The sequence below is a fragment of the Taeniopygia guttata genome, chromosome 2 (assembly GCF_048771995.1).
Source record: "Taeniopygia guttata chromosome 2, bTaeGut7.mat, whole genome shotgun sequence".
In the NCBI taxonomy this organism is placed as follows: domain Eukaryota; kingdom Metazoa; phylum Chordata; class Aves; order Passeriformes; family Estrildidae; genus Taeniopygia; species Taeniopygia guttata.
In genome coordinates, this window is record NC_133026.1 from 6768640 (window position 1) to 6792127 (window position 23488).

General features: G+C 38.1%; 1 protein-coding gene across 10 annotated transcripts in view; it reads right to left on the bottom strand.

Moving 5' to 3' along the window:
• Window positions 1–23488, bottom strand: part of KMT2C (lysine methyltransferase 2C) — a 191358-nt gene that overhangs the window by 47272 nt on the left and 120598 nt on the right. For 7 of the 10 annotated variants that reach the window (XM_030264238.4, XM_030264244.4, XM_030264241.4 and 4 more), the window contains 11 exons: window positions 21474–21590; window positions 17580–17681; window positions 17299–17403; window positions 15957–16138; window positions 15086–15250; window positions 14379–14488; window positions 8943–9008; window positions 7265–7477; window positions 4492–4620; window positions 3128–3247; window positions 578–708 (listed from right to left, as the gene is read on the bottom strand). In XM_030264238.4, coding sequence (XP_030120098.4) covers window positions 578–708; window positions 3128–3247; window positions 4492–4620; window positions 7265–7477; window positions 8943–9008; window positions 14379–14488; window positions 15086–15250; window positions 15957–16138; window positions 17299–17403; window positions 17580–17681; window positions 21474–21590 — 1440 coding nt within the window. The remainder of the gene's footprint in view (window positions 1–577; window positions 709–3127; window positions 3248–4491; window positions 4621–7264; window positions 7478–8942; window positions 9009–14378; window positions 14489–15085; window positions 15251–15956; window positions 16139–17298; window positions 17404–17579; window positions 17682–21473; window positions 21591–23488) is intronic. The other 3 variants (XM_030264243.4, XM_030264245.4, XM_030264247.4) reach the window with 3 other exon arrangements.

Sequence of the window (23488 nt, forward strand, 5' to 3'; positions counted from 1 at the left end):
CAGTGTACCAATGCAATGTTATTATCTATCACAATTGTTTTATTATTTAAAGTATTTCTCCTTGCACAAAAAGGAGAGCTGAAGAAGGGGCATGTTACTGGGCAACTTGATGTAGAACCCTGGTTCCATTTTGAGAATTAACCATACCCTGCATTTCACAAAATCATCCTCATGGCTAACTGCAATAACAAAATACCTGAAGATGTTTAACTTACATTGTAAAAGTAGCTTTTAAAATATTACATAATAGCTATCATGCACCTAAGCCTGAATACTCAGTGATCTGCCAAACTTTACTCATTATTTAACAACCATTCTGTTCCATATTGTCTTTAAAATCTTGATTTAGGATACAGTTCTAGAAATAAATCTAAATATGGATTTTTTCAGTAGCAATTATTGCAATACCAACAAAGAATCTAAGAAATATTCTATGTTTTAAAGGAGTAAAACATGCATTAAAAATATTTATCCTTATTAGTCCAAAGGAAACGTTGTTTAAGTATTTTCTTTCCAAGTCACTTCCCCACTTATGAAACACTGATTTACAACACGAGGAGCAGACCACCAGCTTTACCTGCAAGTAGGCAGGAAAGGTTTCTTCGAGTTTATTTTTCTTTTTCCTGTAACGCTTTTTGATTTTCTCAGTACTTTCAGAAGCTGGGGTAGACTCCTCAACTGGAGTGTCTGGCAGCTGCTCTGTCCAACCTACAAAGGAACATCAGGGCACAAGTAAATAAAATACTCAGTATTTTGCTCTAAAGATACAGTGGCAGCACACCTGGCTACCTCTGGGTGCATGGGTTACTGCACATCCCTCCAGATGCATTCCAAAGGTGGCTTTTGTCCAGCTCTGAACTGCCCTGACCTCCCAGGCTCTGGCAGCAGGAAATGCCACATGTGACACCAGCCACTCACTGTTGTACCTCCAGGTGCACACAGACCTCTAACTTCTGCATCCCCAGGCAACCTAAGAATTCCCTAATTTGACAGAAATTATAGGTACTGTTCAACCAGATATTTGAAAAGAATTCCACTGAAGAAGTACCTCCAGAGTCATCAATGCTGAGTTCCACACTAACTACCTTTCATTTCATACACTATTTTTGCTCAAATTAGAAGTAAAAAACTTTTTTTTTAACTCTGAGAAAGAACTATCATATAAATAATGAACAGCCTAGAATAAGAAATCTATAAAGAACGTCCTTCAAGAAAAATTACACATTTATTCAGCTGTCATATTTCAAAGTGGCACTGCTTTTTCTAATAAACACAAAAGCACACAGTGCTCATCAATCATTCAGTATTTTATTACAACAGAGCAAGAAAAACACTGCAGGTAATGCAGAACTTCTCAAGTTCTGCTACTTCTGTCTTGCCAAAGCAAATTACATGAAGTTAAGGACTCTGGCAAGTTATTTAAAACTGTATTATCATGGTAACAAAATCAGCTGTGCTTTATACTGCAGTGATCTCCTGTAGGATATCCAGAGGATCGTGAGTGGAATGAGGTTCACCAACACCGTGACCTCTGCACTGTCTGAGAGGGAGTTTTTACAGAGAAAAGGAGTGGATGTGACAAGGGTGCAAAAAATCCTGATAAAGCTGATGAGTACTGGCCACTGAGAAGCAGGCTCTTGGCAAGCTATGATTTGTATTTTTCTCAACGAGCAATTGTGCCCGAGCAGACAAAAAGAAGCTCCAACTTCCAAATGATGAATACTTGTTTAAGAATGCTCCTTTTTAACAATATGCATTGTAGTGTTACCCAGACTGGGGAATTAGCTTTTTAGCTAATTTTTAAAAGAAGTTTTACTTAAAGGAGCAGACCCCTATGCAAATTAAAATATCTAACAGAAGATTTTCAGCACAACCTGACATAAGGCAGTATGCTACACTGAAATATTATTTACAAAGCAGAAATACAGCTGTAACACTAATATTGAAGAGAAAGCAAACACTATACCAAGATTGGGAACTTAATCAGAATATCTGGCTGCACTGATAAAATAAATGTTTATTGGCTTTATGAAGTAGTTCTACAAATGTAAGCACAGACAACACCTGAATGTTAGATTTTAGTAATACTGACTCAATGCTGTAGCAAAGATCCAGTCTCCACCATGTACAAATCTACAGCAAGAGACTGATCTGGCTCTACAAAAGGTAAAAAAACAACAGCTAAGCTGAAAGCAGAGAGTGACAGGAGAAATCCCAGGCCAGGGTCTTTAACTGGGGTGGTATCAGCCATCCTTTAGAAGCAGCTGCCTCCTTCTACTGACTTTCCAGGGAACAGGCTCTGAACTAAATATATTCCACATCTCTTCTGAATGATACCTCAACATCCTCTAGATTAGTGTGAGCAACTCCAGATGGATAGAATAATTTAGCCTAATCACACACAGCAAGAAAGAGAAAAAGGCCCATGAATAAAATCTGACTCCTTGTTAGGTGCCCAATCTACTGAGAATTGCAGTATCAGAGGCATGAAAATGGCTCTGCCATGGGAAAAGGCACCCAACAAAGTCAAGGATCCCTCAGCCCTGGAAAAGGCAACACTGATGGGGAAATATGATATACATCTAGAAAATATTTCTAGAATCAATGATTTTTTTAAAATAATCTTTCCTAACATTAAACATAAGGATAGCTTATAAAACTCCCAGATATCTAATATCTGGCTTGAAATACAAAAGGAATTATTTATTTGTGCAACAATAACATAAGACTAAATTCTCTAATAAATGATTTTCCAGAGCATAAAAGGATTTGTAAAAATTGATTAGACACACTCATGGAATATGAAAGACTGATGAGTATTAAAATTGATGGTCCACAAGACACCCCTGGACCAGGGCTACATCTGGAGAAGGTGTATCAGAAGGAGGATGGCTCTAAATCTAAGATCATCATCATAATTCTCACTATTTATCTCCTACAACAGCCTGCAATTCATTGTTTCAGTTTCTTTGCACATCTCAGGCTCTGTTGAAATGATAGCTATGCAGGAATGGGTATTTTCAGTTGAATGAATAAAACCATCATGACAAACATACGTGTTGATGAGCTGTATTGCTTTTACTGCATTAAGCATGAACAACATTTAATATCAAATTCCTGCACTTACCTTCATCTCTGCCAGGCAACTGTTCAGAAACAGATCCAGAAGAATCTTTTCTGGAGAGAGATCTTTTTGTCTTCCCCTGCCCCGTACGACTTCTCTGACGCACCATAAATCCACCAATACCTGAACAAGGAAGCAAAAATTCAATGTATTGAATAAAAATTGTGTTTCATAGCACAAATAAGAGCCAAGATTACTCTGCAGGTCAAGGAGACTGCTGCATCTAGATTTCTAGGAATGAATCTGAGATATTTGAGGGGTTTTAATTTAGAATTTTGTGAGACATTTCTGAATTTTTATGTCTCAGTGGGTACACATGTAATGAAAAATGATCAGAATTTCAGGACTGCAGAACATCCACAAAAGTTCAAATCACCAAACCTGGCAAATTTCAGATGCTGGTTTTCCCCTCCCTTGGGGCAAACTGATGAGTTGCTGGAATTAGCTGTCAATCTACCAAATGAAACCTATTAAAGAACCTCAAAGGACCACAAAAAATCCTCTGCAAATAGCTCTAGAGAGCCCACCACTCCAAATGATGCTACTAGAGAACGACATATCCCAAATAAAAATATAATTAATCAGCATCATACTGGCCTGAAACTCCTGAATCCTTCACTAGAGACTGACTGCAGAGTTCCTGATCCTTTGCAGTTGGTGTTTATGTATCTAAACGTATCAGATACAGATCTGTTTCATTTTCCAGGGGAATTGCTGGCAGCAGAAAACTAATGGATAACTAATGGATGTATTCTACATAGACAAAGCTCAACTGTTTGTGCACCAAAGACATACAGTTCATTAACTCAGTCGGGATAATTAAAGAGTCAACTGCACAAAGAAATTAAAATAAATTAATTCATCCAGTAACTGAATTCATTAAAATTCACCTGTCAGAAGTAATCTGCAAATACTTGGTAAACTACTCTTTTAAAATATTTCAGAAAACACATAAAATAACTGCAAAAAGTTGTCTGAATTTCAGGTATTTCCACATATACATACATACACACATAAAAACTCTTCTTCAATAATTATAGAAATACAGCATGTATCAAGTTGTATCAAGTGAGCTGCTCAAGATCAATTTCCTATCAAGTTAAAAATCAATAAGGCACAGATCTGAGCTGCTACAAGCAACTGACAAGCACACTAAGAACAAGCGCACTGCTGACCAGCAACCTTTTGAAAAGTGCTTTGGCAAAGAAGAAAAGCAACTTGAAACAGAATAGGGGAAAAAATCTACAGTCAACAGTAAGCAAAAGAATACTTCAGAATTTCAAAGTGTTTTCAAATTTTTTTCTTTTGTAACTATACAGAAAAAAATGAACAATGGACACACAATGATCTAAGTTACTTTATCCTACCAGGTCTGTATGGTTTTCGCTTCCTTTTTTTAATCCCATCAGCTCCTTCAGCCACTTTGGTATCATCATCCACAGCTTCCCGTTCTGGGCTGGAATCTGATTTTCCATCACAATCCATAAGGTCACCTTCTGCAGAAAAGAGGAAATGGTAACTTTAACTGGAAAAGCCAAAGAAAATTTTTTTTCCAAAATGCCCACATCTGACTGTTTTATGAGAAACTGGATGAGAATGACAGATTTTTCAAAAGGGTAACAGATACTCATAATCCCTGGACATTTTTTGGGAAACCCATCCTATCTATACACATATTTCCTATGAGATGATGTTTAGACAAAACCAGCAAATAAATACTGTAATTAGTATGTATGAATCAGAGAAAGCTTTTGGTACCTCCTTTGGAAGCTTGTGCTAAGTGTCTGAGCAATCTCTAGCTATTCCATCAAGACATATGGATCCAATTTACCAAGATATACTTCCTTTTCTTCACTGTCCTCAGTTTTCTTTGGCAGGGCTTTTTTTTTTTTAAATTGAGAAGACACTTAAAAACTGCAGCCTGCACTTGGAAAGTAAAGTGTAATGACTTCTAGTGTAGGGGTTCATGACTCGAAGCTGTGTGACTGACTGAAAGCAGACTGATCTGTGAAGAGGAATTTGATTTATATAATACAAAATTCAGCCCAAAGGAATTACTCAGCCTTGAACATGAAGACTATAATTCAAAGTTAGAGTTTATATTCTGTGGGAAAGCAGGGTAGAAACAGATGTAAAGTATGTTGACACTAAAAAGCCTTTGGTGTTGAAGAGAGAGGGAACTAATTCTTCTTGATATCCCCAAAAAGACCTTTTATCATGAGCCTTCTGAAATGTTAAATATGTTCTCACCCCTGAAAAGATACTGGAATTCTCATGTTCTGCTTTGGATATAGGTGTATAATTCTAGATGGAGTAAAACCCCACGCAGTTGTAAGAGGGAGAAATGTTGTAACAGAGCTGGACTCTTCCACACCACTTTTGCTGTAGTGGAACTGCAACCCTCACTCTTCCACAGGCTAGGTCATGGCCCAGACCTTCCCACTGATAAAGACCTCACTGAGTTCTACCAACAAAGCCAGTGGATGGCAAAGGCCACCAAGCTGAAGCACCCAAAGCAAGCTCAACTTTCAAGTGGATTCTAAAATGCAGAAGACCAAATGAAATCTGAACCTGATGCAAGCCTGCAGACAAGATGGTAACAAAATTCCATGAGCTCAATTTTCTCAGATAAAGCTTTTTTTTTCCACCTGGAACATCAAGAGTCAAAAGTTTTTTCCTATTCCCCTGGAATTTCTACACTGTGTTACTCCAGTCAAAGCCATGGCACAGTTTTATTCATGCTGATGCTCATACAAAAATTCCAGATATTTGGAGACAGATACTGATCCCCTCTCCAGAATAGAGCCCTATACACCCAGAGCTTCAAGGAAATCCAGCCCATCTCCTATGTACTCGCTGTGCTTTATCTTCAAAAAAGGCAACAAAAGGTGATCAGAACTGAAACTGAAGTTGTGGATGCTCTGGCTCTCCCTTTCATACCCTGCTATCACATGTATATATCCTGCTATCTACTTGAAAAGACCTTGAAAAGACCTACAACTTATAGAAGCCAACAAGCAAAGAAGTCAGAAAAAGTCATACAGAAAACAGGCACACATTTTTAAAAGTAAATATTATTAACCACTGAAGGAGAACAAGGGAAGTGACTAGCTGCCTCCAAATTCAAAAGCATTTTTTGCTTTCAAAAACCCAGGTGATGGAGAATATGAAAATGTGAGATGAAATTTCAGAGTCCATGTAATGCTAGGATGAGGTACCAAACCCTGTGATTACTGAAAGACATGAAAGAAAAACAAACTGTTTAGAAGGTTAAAAAGAAATAAAAGGAAACTATTTTTTAGTAAAGAATAGTTCTAGTCAACAACAAAGGATAAGAATGTGCTCATCAAATAATAGAACCATACTTCTATCAACAAGTTAACACTGAAACTTCACTAATGGCTGAACTACGCAGCTTCTTACAACATTTAATCTGATTAACAAGGCAGTGTTGCATTACAGAATTGTGGGGAGGTGGGGCACCTGTAAGCCACAGTTCCTCTCCAGAGACACCTACATGACCAATGCAATGACTTTCTCACCTGCCACTGGAAGGAGCCTTGTCCCAGGCCATGGATTAACAACTCTTGTGCCATCACCCTTCTCAGCATGAACAGGCAGACCATGGCCAGGACAATGGTGCTGCACAATCCACGTGTTAGCCCAGATCACTGACTCTCACCTTACTTCTTTCAGGAAAGAGAAATACTCTGAGCAAAGAACTACTCCACTTTCCCACTTGATTTTAGTACCAGCCCCTCAGTGATACAGACGTTGCTTTGCTGAGCCAAAACTTTCAAACAGTTTGCACTGAATTTGAGTACAACTGTACTCTGTGAGTGTGCAACGTTTCCCATAGGTAACCCAAAGATTAGACAAAAAAAATCATCTCCTATTTCCAGTGCTGGCAGCCCTAGAAAGGTGAATTTCCTATAGGATGGATGACCCATAAACAGAACAACAAGGAAAATTCCTGAAATGGACAACAATGAGCCATGACTACTGTTCAAGAAATTTCCATAAAACATTTTGTACAGAACACAGGAGTATCAGTGTAATAAAAACTCCCAGGGATATTTGCAATACACACAGGTACTGCAACACTCCAAGCTACAAGACATGCCAAAAGTAGACTGCTACCTCTACTGTCATCCATCTCCCCATCTCTTGAGTGTTCTGACTGGGCATCTGGGGGTGTCTGAAGCACAGCCACACTGTTCTGATTTATAATCTTCAGTTTAAGCTTTGGTTTCGTCCGTTTTCTTCTCGGTACTGTAACAGTGAGGCTCTGTAACTGAGACATGCCGGATTCTGTCAAGCAGACTCCATCCTGGGTGTATGTCTTCGGTGGGTCTATAAAAGTTGAATGAATCATAACAGCAATATAAAACTCTTTTAATTTACAAGTCTTTGATTTTTTATGAATAGCACTTAGAAGAGTTAATAATCCACAACTATGGAGCTGACCCGTGAGTGAAGAAATTGGAATAAATAAACCAGAGATATCTGACACTGTCTTACACATTACAATTACAGCTTTATGATTTAGAGTCTGATGTCAAATCCAGCAATAATCCATTACATTGCTATGAAACAACTTATATCAAGGACTCATTAGAAAGAACAATTTGATTATGGAAATTGGTGCCTTGCAGGACATTTCTGTATTACTGGCACCCACAGGAAACTGTGTAAGCCATACTTTGTGTCCCTGTTGACTGTCAGCCAAGGCCCCCATTCAGCCCTCAGCACTTGACCTTCATCTCATTAACAACCTTTAACCTCCAAGAACTCCTGGTAACTCAGAGAAGTTATCAGCTCTATTTAATAGGCAGACAAAAAAATCCAAGTTGTATCAAGTGAGCTGCTCAAGATCAAACAGGAAATTGTGGGCAGAACCCAAGTCTCCCAAGACCTGCAAGACTGCTTCCTCCTCCAGCTGTTTAATGACAATTGAGTCCACTGATAAACTCTAATATTCCTTAATTCACCACACAGAAAGGCCCTGTCACCTGTGCTAGGGTCCTGCAAGTGGAAGTCTGTGAACTTTCAGGGAATTGCCAAATAATGAAGAGGCTGCAATGATGCTTCAGCTCTCTGGAGCCAATTAAATCACGATTTGATAACACAGCTTTTGAAAACATACAAATACAATAACATTTGTTCCATTTAACCAAAAACTTTTCTCATGTAACATCTGACAATACAGCTGGTTCTGAACAAATTCTTCCTACTTGACTGCCTTCTTACACCAAACTTGAAAGGTATGTGTGTTTCAAAAACATCTCACACTCTTTTTGAGACTGAATATTTCAGGGGAGAAGTTTCTCTCAGGTGTCAAATAGAAAAAAAAAAAAAAAACCTCTGATGTGAGGGAAGCTGTCCTAACATGATGGAAGCTGCTGGGTGCTATCATTGTAAAGACTGACTTGTGAGTAGGCTTGTCAGGATTATAAATTCCTAGCACAAACCAGACAAACACAGAAAAGCTGCATCCTCCTAACAGCTCAAGCCTGTAAACATTTGTGTACATGCCTGACTCAGCCACAAAGTGTTATCACCACTGATATTAAGGCAAGCAACTAAGACTGTAGGATCAAAGCACAATTTAAAAGAAATTATTATAGTGCAGGTATGGCAGGCAAGAGAGAAGAAAGAAGAGAGAATGAGGGAAAAAAATGGAAAGCATGCTGTGGTAACTGAAGGATAGTTAATGCTGTGTGTTACAAAACCACAGGAAAAGGAATTGTTGTCTCATATAAAAATACACCCTTAAAATATTCTAAATGATCAGATATTAAGCATTTCCATTCTTTACCTAGTTCTTTTGATTTTGAAATAATCTGAGCTCCAACTGATGAATCACAACAGTCCAAAGAAGGCACTGAAAAATATAAGGAAAATAATTTCAACTTTTAAAAATGGTGACTTAATTTAAATTGAAACTATCAATTTTCCTTCAAGCAGTTCCATTAAACTCCCTAATTTATACTGTTGGCAATTATTTACTTGCACCTTTAAAATAAAGTGCTTTCCAGCGTCACAGATGTGACTACAAAAGAAGTCTGATACCAACTGGAGTTCTCCAATTTCCTAAAGCCAAGAATGGCATTGGAATAGCACTGAATTCAATGGGAAATTATCTCCTTCTACTGGACCAAGGGCAAACGAATACACTGGCTCTTTTGGGTTGGAAAGCAACCCCTACACTAGTCATGATGTTCAGGTTTTGCTGCCCTAATCATTAAAACTGTGAGGTTTTTGTGAAGTGGGTATTGATCAGTATTTTCCCCAGGAGGGGCTAGCACACTCCAAGAGCTTTGCACACAAGGCTCTCACTGTGGCTGTGCTGTCAGGCCTCTTACACAGCACTTGGAGAAGGCTGAGGTATTGAGAACAGATAACACAGGACCTGCTGAAGTTAGATAGGGCAATTCTTATTCCAGATAAGAGTACTGATAAATGGAACAGCAGAAACTCAACTTAGAAACTACACCTTGTGTGCTACACTACAGGACAGCAGTGGAACAGTGGGACTGAAAAAATAATAATCAAAATGTCCTGCAATACAAGGCTACTTTAGTAGCCTAGAAATGCTCTTCCCTTTTGCTTTTAACTGCAATCATGCTCCACACACCTATGATGTGCACACTAAACTTTTAATATTAGTAGTGACTTCACAGAGATTACATAGACAGAGCAGTAAAGTGAAAATTAGGAGCTCCTATGTAGCAAACACTGAACTAAAATCAAAAAACCTGTTAGTCAGGCACAGTTAGCGTTACCACAGAAGCAAGTTTATCCACACTTTTTTTCTATTTTTTTGGCCTACAAACATTATTCATGCTGAATTTAAGACTCAAGATAACATCTGGAGTATTTCCTTTGTGCCTGTCACACCAGCTGGGACCCCTGAGACAGAGAACCTGTGTGGAGTTCTGTGTGTCACATCAACCATGGCACGTGTGCTGCTGCTCCCACCTCACAGGACATCATGGGAGTGAGGACAAGATGCGGAAAAGCACAAAAGCTTCCAAGTAACACTTACAGTGAGTATGAAACATACAGGATGCTTTCCAGCACATAAACAAATTTAAGGAAATTGCAAGTCTGTCTTCAAAAACTACAGTGCTTTGAAAGTTTTATGTAATGTGCAATTAATGCACAGGGTATAACCTACAGAAAACCAGTATTTCATTGAATTAGTAAATAAATGGAGCCTATGAGAGCTACTGAAAAACTGAACTCAACAGTGGAGAGAAAGACAAGAAGAAAATAAATTGGAAATGACATTTTGAAAGAGACATAAAACCAGAAAGAAACAAAAAACAGAGGAAAAGCTACAGAAAGGAAGATACTCAAAACACTGAATTGAAAAAACAGAATATAGGCAGATTGTAAGAACTATTCAAAGTGGAATAAGACATCATCTGTTCATTTAATTTCTTATAATTTGCAAGATGGTTTTAAGACTGAAGTAGCAATTATTGAATTGGATCTAAGGTAAACAAGAAAATCAGAATAAAAGTTGTGAACAGAAATTTGAAATCCTTAATTTAAAAGTCAAACAAAGAGATATCTTCTCATCCAGGTCAGACTGAACAATTTTAGCTCTGGAGACTGAATAGAGTTGAAAGGCTCAAATAAGCAAGCTGACAGTGACAGAGGTGAGGCCTTCAGAGACCCACTCACAAAAACTGCACGAACAAACAGTGTTTGAAGACAGTATCAAACAGACTTCCAGGAAAGGAGCTAATTAGAGTGCAGATTAAGGATTACAATCAATAAAATGGGTAGCAGAGAAGCACAGTACTAATAGAGAAGGCCTATCCAAAGGAAAAAAAATTAAATGGAAAAAAAATAGTGCTTTCTGAGGCATTCAGCTGAAGTTTAACCAAAATTGCTTAACTTATCTGCAAAAGGGTTTAAATGTGCTGAATATTGTACAGCATTTAGTAGCCTTGGCTGAAAGCAAATAATTGCACAGAATATAATAATGAGACAAGAAAGCAGAGTTCATTTTTAAGGCTGTTATAGAAAAGAACAATTCTACAAAAAAATGAAACTAGCATATGGAATAGAGTGGAATGACTGATGTAGAAATACAGCACTAGCAGAGCACTCTTTCATTGGGTGCCTGCATAATTGTGTCAATGACACAGGGATTTTTTTGGTAAATGTAACACAAGAACATTAGAGCTGACGTAGTAAATGTGCCAAATAATAAAAGAATTCAAAAGTTAATTTTTTAACACATAGTATTATGTTAGGTTTGAATCTTGTAAAGTACATAGAATTAAATTTCAGAATAAAGAAAAATTTACATCAGTTTAATGAAAATGATACAACAGAGACTGCCAGCCACAATGTGTCTCACTGGCAGTATCAGGTGAGGGGTAAGTGACACCAAATCCTCACTGCCTCCATGAGCATGTTTACTTGAGCCCCAGGAGGAATAACTGCACACAGGCAGCTTCAGAAACTGCAAGCAGGTCAGTTGTAGCTGGTTAAAGAAAACCAGGCAGAGCTCTGCATCCTGCAGAGGAACAAAAACAGCAGCCAGGGAGGAGGAAGCTGGAGTCAGGATGGAGACAGGATGGGAGTAAGCGAGGAGGGATGAAATTTGCAGATGGGGCATATGACATGTAAGGGCAAATGACACAAAGGCAGAACTGCTGAGTAGATCTTGTATATATAACTGCTTGTATAGGAGATGATGTGGGTGAGAGACACACACCCCACTCTTGAACGTGCAGGAATTACAGCACAGGGAAAAGCTGCTGCTACCTAATGCACCTGCCTAGCATCTAGTCATGAGAATTTATAAATTTCTCTACAGTACACAGTAATATGCTGGGGGACGTTTCTTATAACCTGAGACAGTACTAAAAGGAACCTGTTAAAATAGTGATCAGTGATGATTATTTCACAATAACCTAGTAATGAAGATTTCTGGTACACTACGCTGGAGCAAATCTTACACCATTCTGGTTTTTGATATTTATGTATGTTCAAGAAGAAAAACACTATCTTTTTTTTCTGTTTCCTGAAGAAGATGACTTTTTAAGAATATCAGGTATGATGAGACAGGGAAGAGCTCTTACAAATTTAAAAATGTTTCCACTTTCTGAAGAAAGAGAAATGAAAGTTTCTTCTCAATACCTACACACAAGAACCATTTATTCTTCACCAAGGGTACACCTGTAATGTTTTGTTTCTTTATTAGGTTGAGGGGCTCTTGTTTCTTCTAGAAAGAAAGTGTTTACAAACCCTCTAATAATACTTGCAACACATCTATGATACATGAAATGGAAAGGGCAAGAACCATCCCAGTAAGAATCCCACAATATGACACATTTTTAGATGCTTTCTACTGCTAACATTTATTTCCCTAAGTTTATCAAATACTAATTCTTCTCATTTTGAAAAAAAAATATAGAAAATTTCCACAGAAGTTTTAGAAGAATTCATGAAAGACTGAAACATTTCATATAAAAGTACATGCAGGTATTTCTATCAACATGCATCAAAGGACATATTCAGACATGCAACTGTGCAAATGTACACGTGTTAGAGAGGTTTTAATACACAAAAGAATAAGCTGAAAAACTTGTCTTATGAAAAAAAGTGAAAAAAACCTGCAAAGAAAACTTGGGAACTCCCAAGGGACTGGCTCCTATTCCTTGGAATCCAAACCTATGCAACAAAACTACTCAGAGGTGTGCAGGAAGGACTAACTCAGGGGCCAGCTTCTGCCTGGAAGTGAAAAACCTCTTGTGAAGCTGTTCCATATCATGAGCTTTAATTATCTCTACAACGTAGCTCTGCCAGCTCCAAAGAGAAAGGAAGAAGTATTTCTTACTTGAATCTTTTAGCTTTAACTACCCAAAGCTTATTATAAAAATACAGAAAAGTCTATGTTGTATCTGCAAGTTTCTTGCTTTTCCCACTTACAAAACCTCTTTCCTTTTGAATTTTTGGAAGCAGAGCTGTACAATGAAATGACTTGCAGGAATACAGAAGCATTAGTCATTTTTCTATTAGTGATAAAAATAGGTTCCTTGGAAGTCTTCCAGCAGGGAGTATATAAACCTCCAAGGTCAGGTCAGTCAGTTACAATTACTGCTGTGATGAGGACATCACAGTGTTAAGGGACATTAGATGCTCTATTGAACTTTGCTTGGCAGACCTCTCCAGCTTCACAACATCTTCCATCTTAATCAGGAAAAACCATCTTACGGCAACTTCTTGTTGGATATGAATTTTTCTTGAAATGTTTGCTTAGTTCTGTTCTCTTGTGATACCTCAATGAAGGGCTAATATGAACACTTTCACGTGCTTATGCTAAAAATGGGAATAGGTGCCAATGTTAAAGGAGCCAACTGAAGCAGCAACTTCCCTGAGCTGACATGCAGGGAAAACAGACCTGGGCTATCATCCTTGCAACAAGATTAAAATATAAGACTATAAATCATGTCACAGGCCAACCTAACTGCTGACAGGCCACTCACAGGAACATCAACCAGCACTATCCCATGGAACCAGATGCTGTAAATGTGCTTAAAGTGCAGTAACCTCAGCTCCTGAAGTGCCACTACTCAGAACTGTGATACAGACCAACAAGGCTGTCGGTATCCATGTCCAGAGAAGTGCCAAGTTCATCAGAAGGAATTACACATTTTAATTAATAAGGAAGTGATAACTCCCAAACAAAGAAGTATGGCCAATTCTTTTCAAGACTGCAGCTAGGGAGGGAAGCACTGGTCTTGAATACTGGGAGAGCTGAGGAAAAGGCATTAGGAAAACATGAAAGAGGATGGGAAAAATGCTTACACAGACTGTTGTTACAACTACTGCTGCCTCAGACAGCCTCAAAGCATCAAAATACACAAACTTTTTCTGCTTAGAAATAATTTTCTGATTCTTCTGCAGATGTAACTTTAGAGAATTGGGCATTCTTCCTTCTACTTGACAAAGTGAGATGCCTTTGACCCCTTCACTACCAAATGCTCTTAGCAGTTTATCCCTATCTTTCAGTACCTCTACCTAGAATTCCCAAGAGGTTTCCTTGGGCCTAAATCACTCGAGGGTGCAAAAGTGCCTAAGACAGTTCCACAAGAGCCCTTAAAACAAACACACACAAAAAAAATCTTACTTCTACCACGAGCCAAACCTCCAGCAGAGCACAGAACACATTCCCAAACCTATTTATTGCAGTGTGCAATCCTGCCATTGGTTTCGATCGTCTTCTTACCGTTCGTTGGTGGAATGTATGGCCTACAAATGGTACAGTCAAAACCCATATCAGCTATGTTTTCCACTTCCTCCTCTGTGTTTAAGTTCTGACAGATTGCATGCATCCATCTAGAAATTAAGTGGGGGAAAAAATACAATTTAAAGGAAATAGGTGGTGTTTTAGGAGACCCAAGTATCAGTCTATGGTCCAAGTAAACGGGGAATAGTTGTTCAGTTTGAATTCTTTCAGGGAGAAACCACAGAATCAGGTTTTCCATATATAGCATCCCCTACAGTGGTGTGTGCTACATCCTGTATATGGAGCAGCAGATCAACTATTTCCCTCCACAGGAAGGAACTCTCTATAAAACAATCTCCCAAGTATGTTTTTGTATGGTAATTTTCTCCCTATATTGCAATGATTTTAATTACTTTATACAACATAATCTAGATTCAGCCTCACAACAACAGTCTTGTGAGGTAAATTAGTTTTATTTTTACAGGGCAGGGGGGAAGAAGCACAGAGTGATTAATTAATTTGCCCAGAGTCAGACAGTTAAATCTGTGGTACAACCAGGAATGAACTACTAAGAGACTTCTGAGACTCAGTAATCCAGTGTTCTTTACCACATGACCATTTCCTTCACCTCTATGCTTTTACATTAGGGGGAAAAAATAAAATAAGACTTGAACAGGAAAAACATGTGAAATATTAGAAATCCTTACCGATCACACTGTCTACACTGAATTATGAGCTCCTCATCCCTGTACGTGCGGTAGCAGATTGGACAGGTAGACAAACTTGCACAGGGAGCACACTGTGTGTAATTATTTTGCCATTCACATCTTAAACCTGGAGAAGTTGCTCCACAGTGTCTGCACCAAACACACCTACAGAACAGACAAAATAATCTATTACTGTCAGTTCACAGGAAGATGATTTTGTGGCTTTAAATCTCTTCCACTTAGAATGAGGTGAGTAATTAAGTTCTAACTTAACAACATGTTTAACCACAAATGTTTAACAACATTTTTTTGTACTTTTTAAAGAAAGTTCCTAATTAATAATTCCCTTGAAACTGCAAAAGTAGGCAGATGGGTTCTTGGAACAGCTCAACAGGTCAAAGGAGTTCCTGCTTCCAGTTGCCATTCACTTTGAGATCTGGAGACTTAACCATGTGAGAAGTCTGATCTGTTTCTATTTCACCCAAGTAAAACAAATGGTTTTCACAGGGTTTTGTGTTGAGAACACAAGGGTGAAGCACCCGTTCATTTTTCCAACTGAACACTGGAATGATTACAATGAATGTAAACTGGAAAATTGTTTTGCTATGAGTTTCAAAAGAGAAGTTTTTTCTATCTCTGATTATGTGGTTTTTGGTATGAAGAAGCAGTTTTAAGAGGCAGTAAGAGTTTCCCTTATACACTGATAATTGAATAAAACAACTCAAAAGCATTTTGTTGGCTTTGTTTGACACACCTGACTTAGACACAATTAAAACCTTGTTACAATTCAACTGCCACTACAAATACCAAGTGACAGAGAGAAGCAGAAGAGGCCAGCAGTCAGCACCTCTGACCCCAGGCCCCAACACACCATTTGCACTTCCAGCCTCCCTTTGGCACAGTCTGCAGGGGTGGGTCCAGGCAGTAGGTGTGGTAGCTGATGTCGCAGTCGTCGCACAGGAGGAGTCTCCCTGGATCCGTGGCTTTCCCACAGGCTTCACACACTGTGCACTCCAGGCACCTCCAGCCTTTGCTAAGTACCACTTTAGTAATCTGAAAAATGCAAGGTGAGAATTAGTTGAAAACGGCTCAGTGAAGTGTGATTAATGTATAAATTAAGGTCTGGTGTGTGGAGCTCAGGACGCTCTTCTGGGCACACCACCCACATCTCAAGGAGCTCTTTATCAATTAGACTTTCTGAAGGTTCAGTGAACAGGAATGGATTAAACAAAGAAACTGTCCTCCTTTCTGATCTTTCTAAGAACAGGTGCAGTGTTTCCCTTTTTAAGTCACCTGGGACTTCACCTGACTGCCAGGACTTTTCAAATATCATGGAAAGTGGCGTGGCAGCTGCATCAGCCAATTCCCTCAGGACTCTGGGATGCATCTTGTCAGGTCCCAGAGACTTGTGTATATTCTGCTTCCTCAAGAGGTCACAAACCTGATCCTCGTGATGTGATCACAATGCTGGAGTTTAAGTCATCTGAAGCAAACAGCTAACTTACTGCAATTAATATATAATGCAAGAGTAGTATATAAACAAAAAGTCAAATTATAATTGCATGAAATACGCATATGGCATTTTGTAAAATATGTGCAAAATAAAGTTTTTTGACATGTTTGAAAAAAATCTCACTTTTACACAGATATACTTACATCACAACCAATGAAAAGTGTACAGTGTATATACTGCAGTAAATAGTTTATTTTGTGCTTGCTAGGTCATTTCACAGCATTCAAATTTAATTTTCACACATTCTCTCCTAGACTAATGAATGTAAAATGTATTAATTAACCACTCCAAATGCTGTCAATTCTGACAGCCAACAGGCAAATTGAATCAACTAAACCTTATGCCCCAAGTAAATGAAGATGCAGTGTAATTTTTTCTTTGTTTTTAATTCTGCTTGTATCTAGGTTTAAAACTTGTATCTCAAACTGTTATTTTAACCAACTGCTGGATAATCAGCGCTATTTATGGTTGCAAAATTACAAAAAGGTTAATTTCTCTTGAGGCTATGCATACTATAAAATGACATTTAATTAAAGTCTTTCATAAGTCGCATACAAATAATGGTCACATTAGCTGATGAATATCTAACAAGTTAATGACTCCCCTAATTACCACAAAACCGAAGGCAGCATAGTGCTATTAAAGTACAATATGAAAACAGTGCAATCAAGTAGTTTTTGTGTGTAACAACAGCACTCACCTTAATACTGACACAGTATGGATGGTAACACTGCCCACACTGGGAACAGGCCAGCAACCGGCCCTCAGCACCTTGGCCAAAACTGCCACAAACCACACACATATCCTGCAAGGACACACAAGAGCAGACTCAACACGTGCCAGACACTGCGTTCTGAAAACATGTAACTGTAAAATCCAACTAGCTTGCTGTATAATTTAACTCCTAACAAGGACATTCATTCACTTTTTTCTAATTAAGAGCAGGGAAACAAAATGAAAAATTGTAACTATTATCCTAACCTGATGGAGAGTGAACTTGTCACTGTTAGAGAAAAGGACAACTGTATTATGCATCGAGTTTTCTTCCTCATCTTTATTAGATGAAATATCCATGGTTGCGACCTATTAAAAAACACAAAATATAAATAGCAAGTGCATCACATTTTATAAGATACGAGACAAAATGAAACATTCTCTAAGTAAGAGTTTTGCAATTATTTATTCATACAGTTTCAACTTTCATAAAAAGCTGCCTCCATCAAAAACTACTGTACTAATTCACATTTTCTCACAATCAGTATTGTAGCTTTAAAGACCTATTCTCTTCCTCTCTTTTTTTCACCTTCATGTATCTCATTACACTTCCAAATGGAAATGGAAGGAAAGACAGTCTAAGAAAAAAATCACTAAGCATAAATTGTCATACGGTGCCCAGTCTGCTCTGTTCCCTGCATGTAAACACTGAAGTTCTTTTTATCAAGAAGTTAATTGCAGTGACAGACTTTTGAGTATTAATTTAAAGAGCAACCGCAGAAATGTAGTTTGTCCCATATTGCTTAAAATGAGGTTTAGCTAATGTTCCAAGTATGTTAGAGGAATAAGCAAGAGCTCTAAAGTTACTCACTGCAAGCAGTTTATGAGGCATATCTATATTTACCATAAAAACTTGCACTGAACTGGAAACAGCTGTTTTGGTCTCAACCCATCAGCTCTTACAGTAATTTTTCAGTAATTTTTCTTTTTCATCAAGTGATTTTTGTTCTGACCTGCCCTTTATTAATTCAGCATATTCATATACAGCTTATCAGGAAGAGAAACACCAATGAAAGATTCAGGAAGAGAAACACCAATGAAAGATTTCAACTGTCCTCTCACTTTCATGTGAATCTTGCAATACAGAATTTGCTGTCCATGAATTTAAACTAATAGGCCCAACTATTATCTCTGAACCAGGAATATAAGGGCACACATTTCCATACAAAAGGTTAAATGCATGCTAGAGAAATGTAACTTGTTTTACCAGCTGTTCCAATTTTATATGTGGATTATTTTAAATACAGTGCAAGTCCTCCACAGATAAGTTTTGTTTAAATAATAATTTAAATATTTTACAAATCCAAATGTAACTCTAGGAACAAATGTAAATACCGTATTATCAGCTAGAGGATTCCCTCTGATACACAGTTGCTGAAACAGCACAGTACATGTATGCTGATGTAAAGCATCAAAAAATGCTTTACAAACAATGTAAAGAAACAGCTAAAAAGGGAATATATTCTTTATGTGCTTTGATTACCAAGTATTTGAGACCACTGCAGCTTAACTACCCAGTTAACCCCAAAGCACCTGAAACACCTTGATACCTTCAGGGACAACATTTCCCTTACCTACTTTTCCACAGGTTTCAGTTGTAATTGCACATGCTAAAAAGCAGAATTTGAAGGACTGAATGACTGCAATGTTAGTGTTTGCTGAACCCCAGCACTGACCCACCATGGCTAAAGCTGTAGCCACCTTTTTCCTCATTCCCAAGATATACCAAGTACTTCCAAATCTGAGTGGCTGTCCACTGATCCCATCCTGAGTAAGAATTATTTTGTGCAAATTGACTGAAAATACTCCCATTTCAAACATTTATATGACAAAAGGCTGATCTTTTGGTACTGCTAACTTTATCTACTCTATCACAAGGCAGCCACGTCTCTGGATCTCTGGAGCTATGTGATGACTCAAAGGATCAAATTTCTGTAGGACATGGTGAAGAGTGGTGTCCATTTTGTATTTATAGCAAGTTACCTAAATCACTCTCTTCTGATCAATTAGAAAAACTTTTAGAAGTTTAATCTATAAACCCCAGCTTCTCTTGTAGTAAAGATTTGTGCATTTTAACACCAAAGTAATGCTCATGCCTCCAATTCATTAAGGTGCTGTGACTGGCCTAAGTGGAATTCATCCCGTATGCTTAAAATTACAAACCTGCTTGTAAATCTTGACCATCCAATGCCTTAAAAGGGAAAACTGATAGACATGATTGTTCTTTTTTTAAATCATAAATACCAGAGTATTCCAAGATATTATTACACAGGCAGCAGAAAGTGTGACAAACTCAAACAGATTACATGTAAGAACACAAAAACACAGCTCTAAAGAGAGTCTCAGGAATTACTTCATAAAGACATAAAAATGAGCAAGTCCCACTCTGAACACAAGGAACAGGATGTCTCTCAAAATATGCAGGGTTTGTTGGTAATCAAAGTTTAAAAGGAGCATTCAAATAGAACAAGCCCAAAGTGGGGAAAAAAAAATTGTTTTACAGCCCAGATTTTCACGTTTTTCATACTTAAATCTCTCTTCTTATGAGGACCAGACTAAGGCTGTGTAGGATTTTCAGGTTTTAAAAATACTTCAAGTATTAAGTAGCTTAACTATCAACTTCAGTGAGCAATCACTTGCTTACAATCACTTCAGTGCTCCTGAAGAATAGGAGATAGCAAATACAATCATTATTTTCTCAAGGGTTTCTGGACAGAAGCTGTGTACAGAATAATAGACATCTGATCACAACAAAGAACTGAAAGTCACTGATATATCAATTCATTGAAGAGTCAAGGACGCTTTAGTTGTGGTAAATCATGATATGTAAGGGATCTCTGAAGGAGTCAGCAATTCTAGGGACAGAGAAATCTGATTGATGCAACTTACTTCACTGCCAAACTCTTCTGGCAAAGTCCTTCACCAAAGCTACCTAAAAAAAGTTAAACTGAAGAGGAATGGTCTCTATACTGATACAAGACACAAAAGAGGGCAATAAATTAACAATTTTGTATGTGGGAGAATAGCACTAGGTGAAATCTGACAGGCCTGACTGCTAACAGGTGGTGGTACTCACACACTCATGTGCAATCTGAAAAATCAAGTGAGAAGCAAGGTGGCAAAGCTTGCCAACAGGATTGGGATATTCAGAGTAATAAAATCCAAAAGACAAGTGTGAAGATCTGCACAAGAACTTCATAAAGCTGAGTGCTGGGCTATATAATAGCGGATGGAACTTCACAAAATAAGGAAATTAACATGACAAAAGAACTGGTATTGATGGTCAGAAATATGGAGTAGCTTCCATACAAGGAACAACTCAAAATACATCCTCCATACTTGCAAGGCAAGACTGCAAAAAACATCCTCCATACTTGCAAGTCAAGACTGGAAGGAAAAGAAGGAGAAATGATGGAGGTCTGTAGAAATTGAGTGGCATGGATGGAGGAAGTGAATAGAAACCAGGTTTTCATTGTCTATTCACTAAGAGAACTGAGGGGCAGGCAGCTAATCCAGGAGGCAGCCACTTAAAACACAGAACTGAAAAGGGACAGCATGGTTTCCTGAAGTCTTTTTAAACTAAATGGGCAGATTTATGAAAGCAAGCTCCAACAAAGGCTGCCCAAGACAAAGACACATCCTCCTGTTCAGCAAGTAAGTCCCCAAGCCACAAACTGCTGAAATGTCTCCTCCTCTGTTCTGCACTCTTGCACCACCACTCAGTCTAGAAGAACCTTCACTCTGCTCTCCTATGGCTGCTGTTACATTCTCATGCACAAATCCTGCTCTCTCCTTCTGGGTTGTTCCAGTCAGTGCTGCCTTTACCCAGCACGTTCTGCACCCGAGGAAATGGAAGGAGTACTTTAAGACTCCCAACTGTTGTGTCTTTAAATGGCAAGAGTAGCACAGAATTGCCTCAGGCCCACTGAGCTGTAATGTTCTAGTTCTTCATCACAAGCAGTAACAGCCAGGCTCCATCAAACACCCCTGGCTCTGTAGAGCTCGTTGTTTTTTTTTATGCAGTACTTTAATACAAAAATTACAGCTGATTAAATTTGTTACATGAACAGACTGCAATGACTTTAGAAAAGATATCCTTACCCCTGGAATGACCACAGCCCCAACTCCATTCTTCAGTTTTGATCTTCCTCTGCCACCTCTTCCCGACAGACCCGCTCCACGCGGCCTCCGCTTGCCTGGGAATCCCGATCCTCGGCCCTGTTCAATGTAAGGTAACAATATAAATGAAACCTCTCAAGTTCTTCTGTTACATTGGATTCAAACTTGTTCAGTTCATCTAGGGGAAAAAAAAGTACAAAACACCCTGTGATTCCCAGTGAATACAAGCACACCAGGGCATGGTCACTAAATCTCTGCATAAATCTGTATGAAATAACTTTAATTACTTACACGGCATAATATGATCACCTTTATCATCAGTGAGAAAGCAGCAAAAAACAGAAATGATTATTTTCTGCTCAGGAGTAACTGGAAATATGGATTTCCCCCACCAGCTCCCCCACACCTCATTTGCAAAGTTTCCAAAATATATCTTTTATTCTATGATTCATTTTTCTTTTCCCTTTGAACAGTCAGCCCAGACAGTCATGGGACTTTTACACAGGGTCTGGACACTTGATTACTGGTAGATGCTTTTATTACACTATGAATAATCAAGTGAAACCTGGAATTTATTAGGATCGAGTCCCGCTCACAAAGGAAAGTGGGAGTTGGCTCCATGAAACTCTCTTAATTCAGCATATACAAAGAGAGTTTTTTGTATTAATTCTATCAATTACACTCAGATCAACATTCCCCATAATGTGAAGTTTTTATTATACAATCTCCACTTGATTTACAGACAGCTTCTTTTCTCCCTTCCTTATTTAAGATGCAGAGGCAGAGTAGCAGTGTTATGCTTTGGAGTATTCAGTGTGTTCAACTACAACTATCCTTGGGAGAGTAAGTATGTTTTTACTAGTAATTACCTGTAATTCATAGAGTGACTTAAGTTTGAAATTTAGGGGTTCTTTTTTGTTTGGTTATTTTTTTTTTTCTTTTTTCAAAATTTCAAAATGAACTAAGCACAAGAGGATTCTTAATCCTCTTTAATCATTTCCAGAGAGAAAAAGAACATATTCACATCCACAAATTCTGGCTGATGTATCAGACATCTTTGAAATGTGTCTTAAAGCCTCTAATCTGTGTAATAATCTGATAATTATGGCACGTACTCAAATAAACACCTTTCCTACAACAAAATAAGCAGTGAGATTATTTATTGCATTTCATATCTGTCAATAATCTCAGCTCCCAATACAGCCCAAGTATGGAGTACAGAGTAGGGGGTATCCAAACGCTTGCTGCAAAATACTTCGAATACCAAGGCAAAACATTTGCTCTGTAAAACATTGATGGAAACAACAAAGCTCAGTGGGGAATGTGCCACCAAGAGACATGAAGGGCCTTTACTGATGGAGACAGGAGTTCCCTGGATGGGGAGAAGCACTGTGGGGTCAATATTCACTACGGTACTTCTCAAATATTCCAGCTCCTGCTTTAAAGAAGACATTGAACTTTATGGTCATAATTAAAGGGAAAATTGAAAGATCCCAATGCTAAGATTTAATAAAGGAAAAATAAATTAAATTGACTCACACACCAAGTTAATGTAACACAATGATATTTGAGGAGTGAAAGAAAGGATGCTGCTGGAGGCTGAGGTGAAACAAAAAATGTCCTTAGGTATCTATGGAGCTAATACATATACACACATAGGACATACAATCATCAATTTTTTAACATGGAAACTCTTCTGACAAGTTTCTTATTTTCTGCTTCAGAACAGGAGTCAGTACTGTTATTTTCACACAGCTAGTAACAGGAATAAGCACATACTTATACCAATGTTAATGCTGAATATTAAGCTGAAAATTAATGCTTAAAGCAGCAAATGCTAAGCTGATGTCAAACCAAAATAAAATTAGCATGAGAGTTAAAGTGAGATGAACTTAAATCATTGGGAAGCTACAACTATTTGCGAGTTTCATAATTTAGCTTTTCTTTGCCTTTACTTAAACCAAATAATTCTACTTTAGTTACTTCAGGTGTTTTTA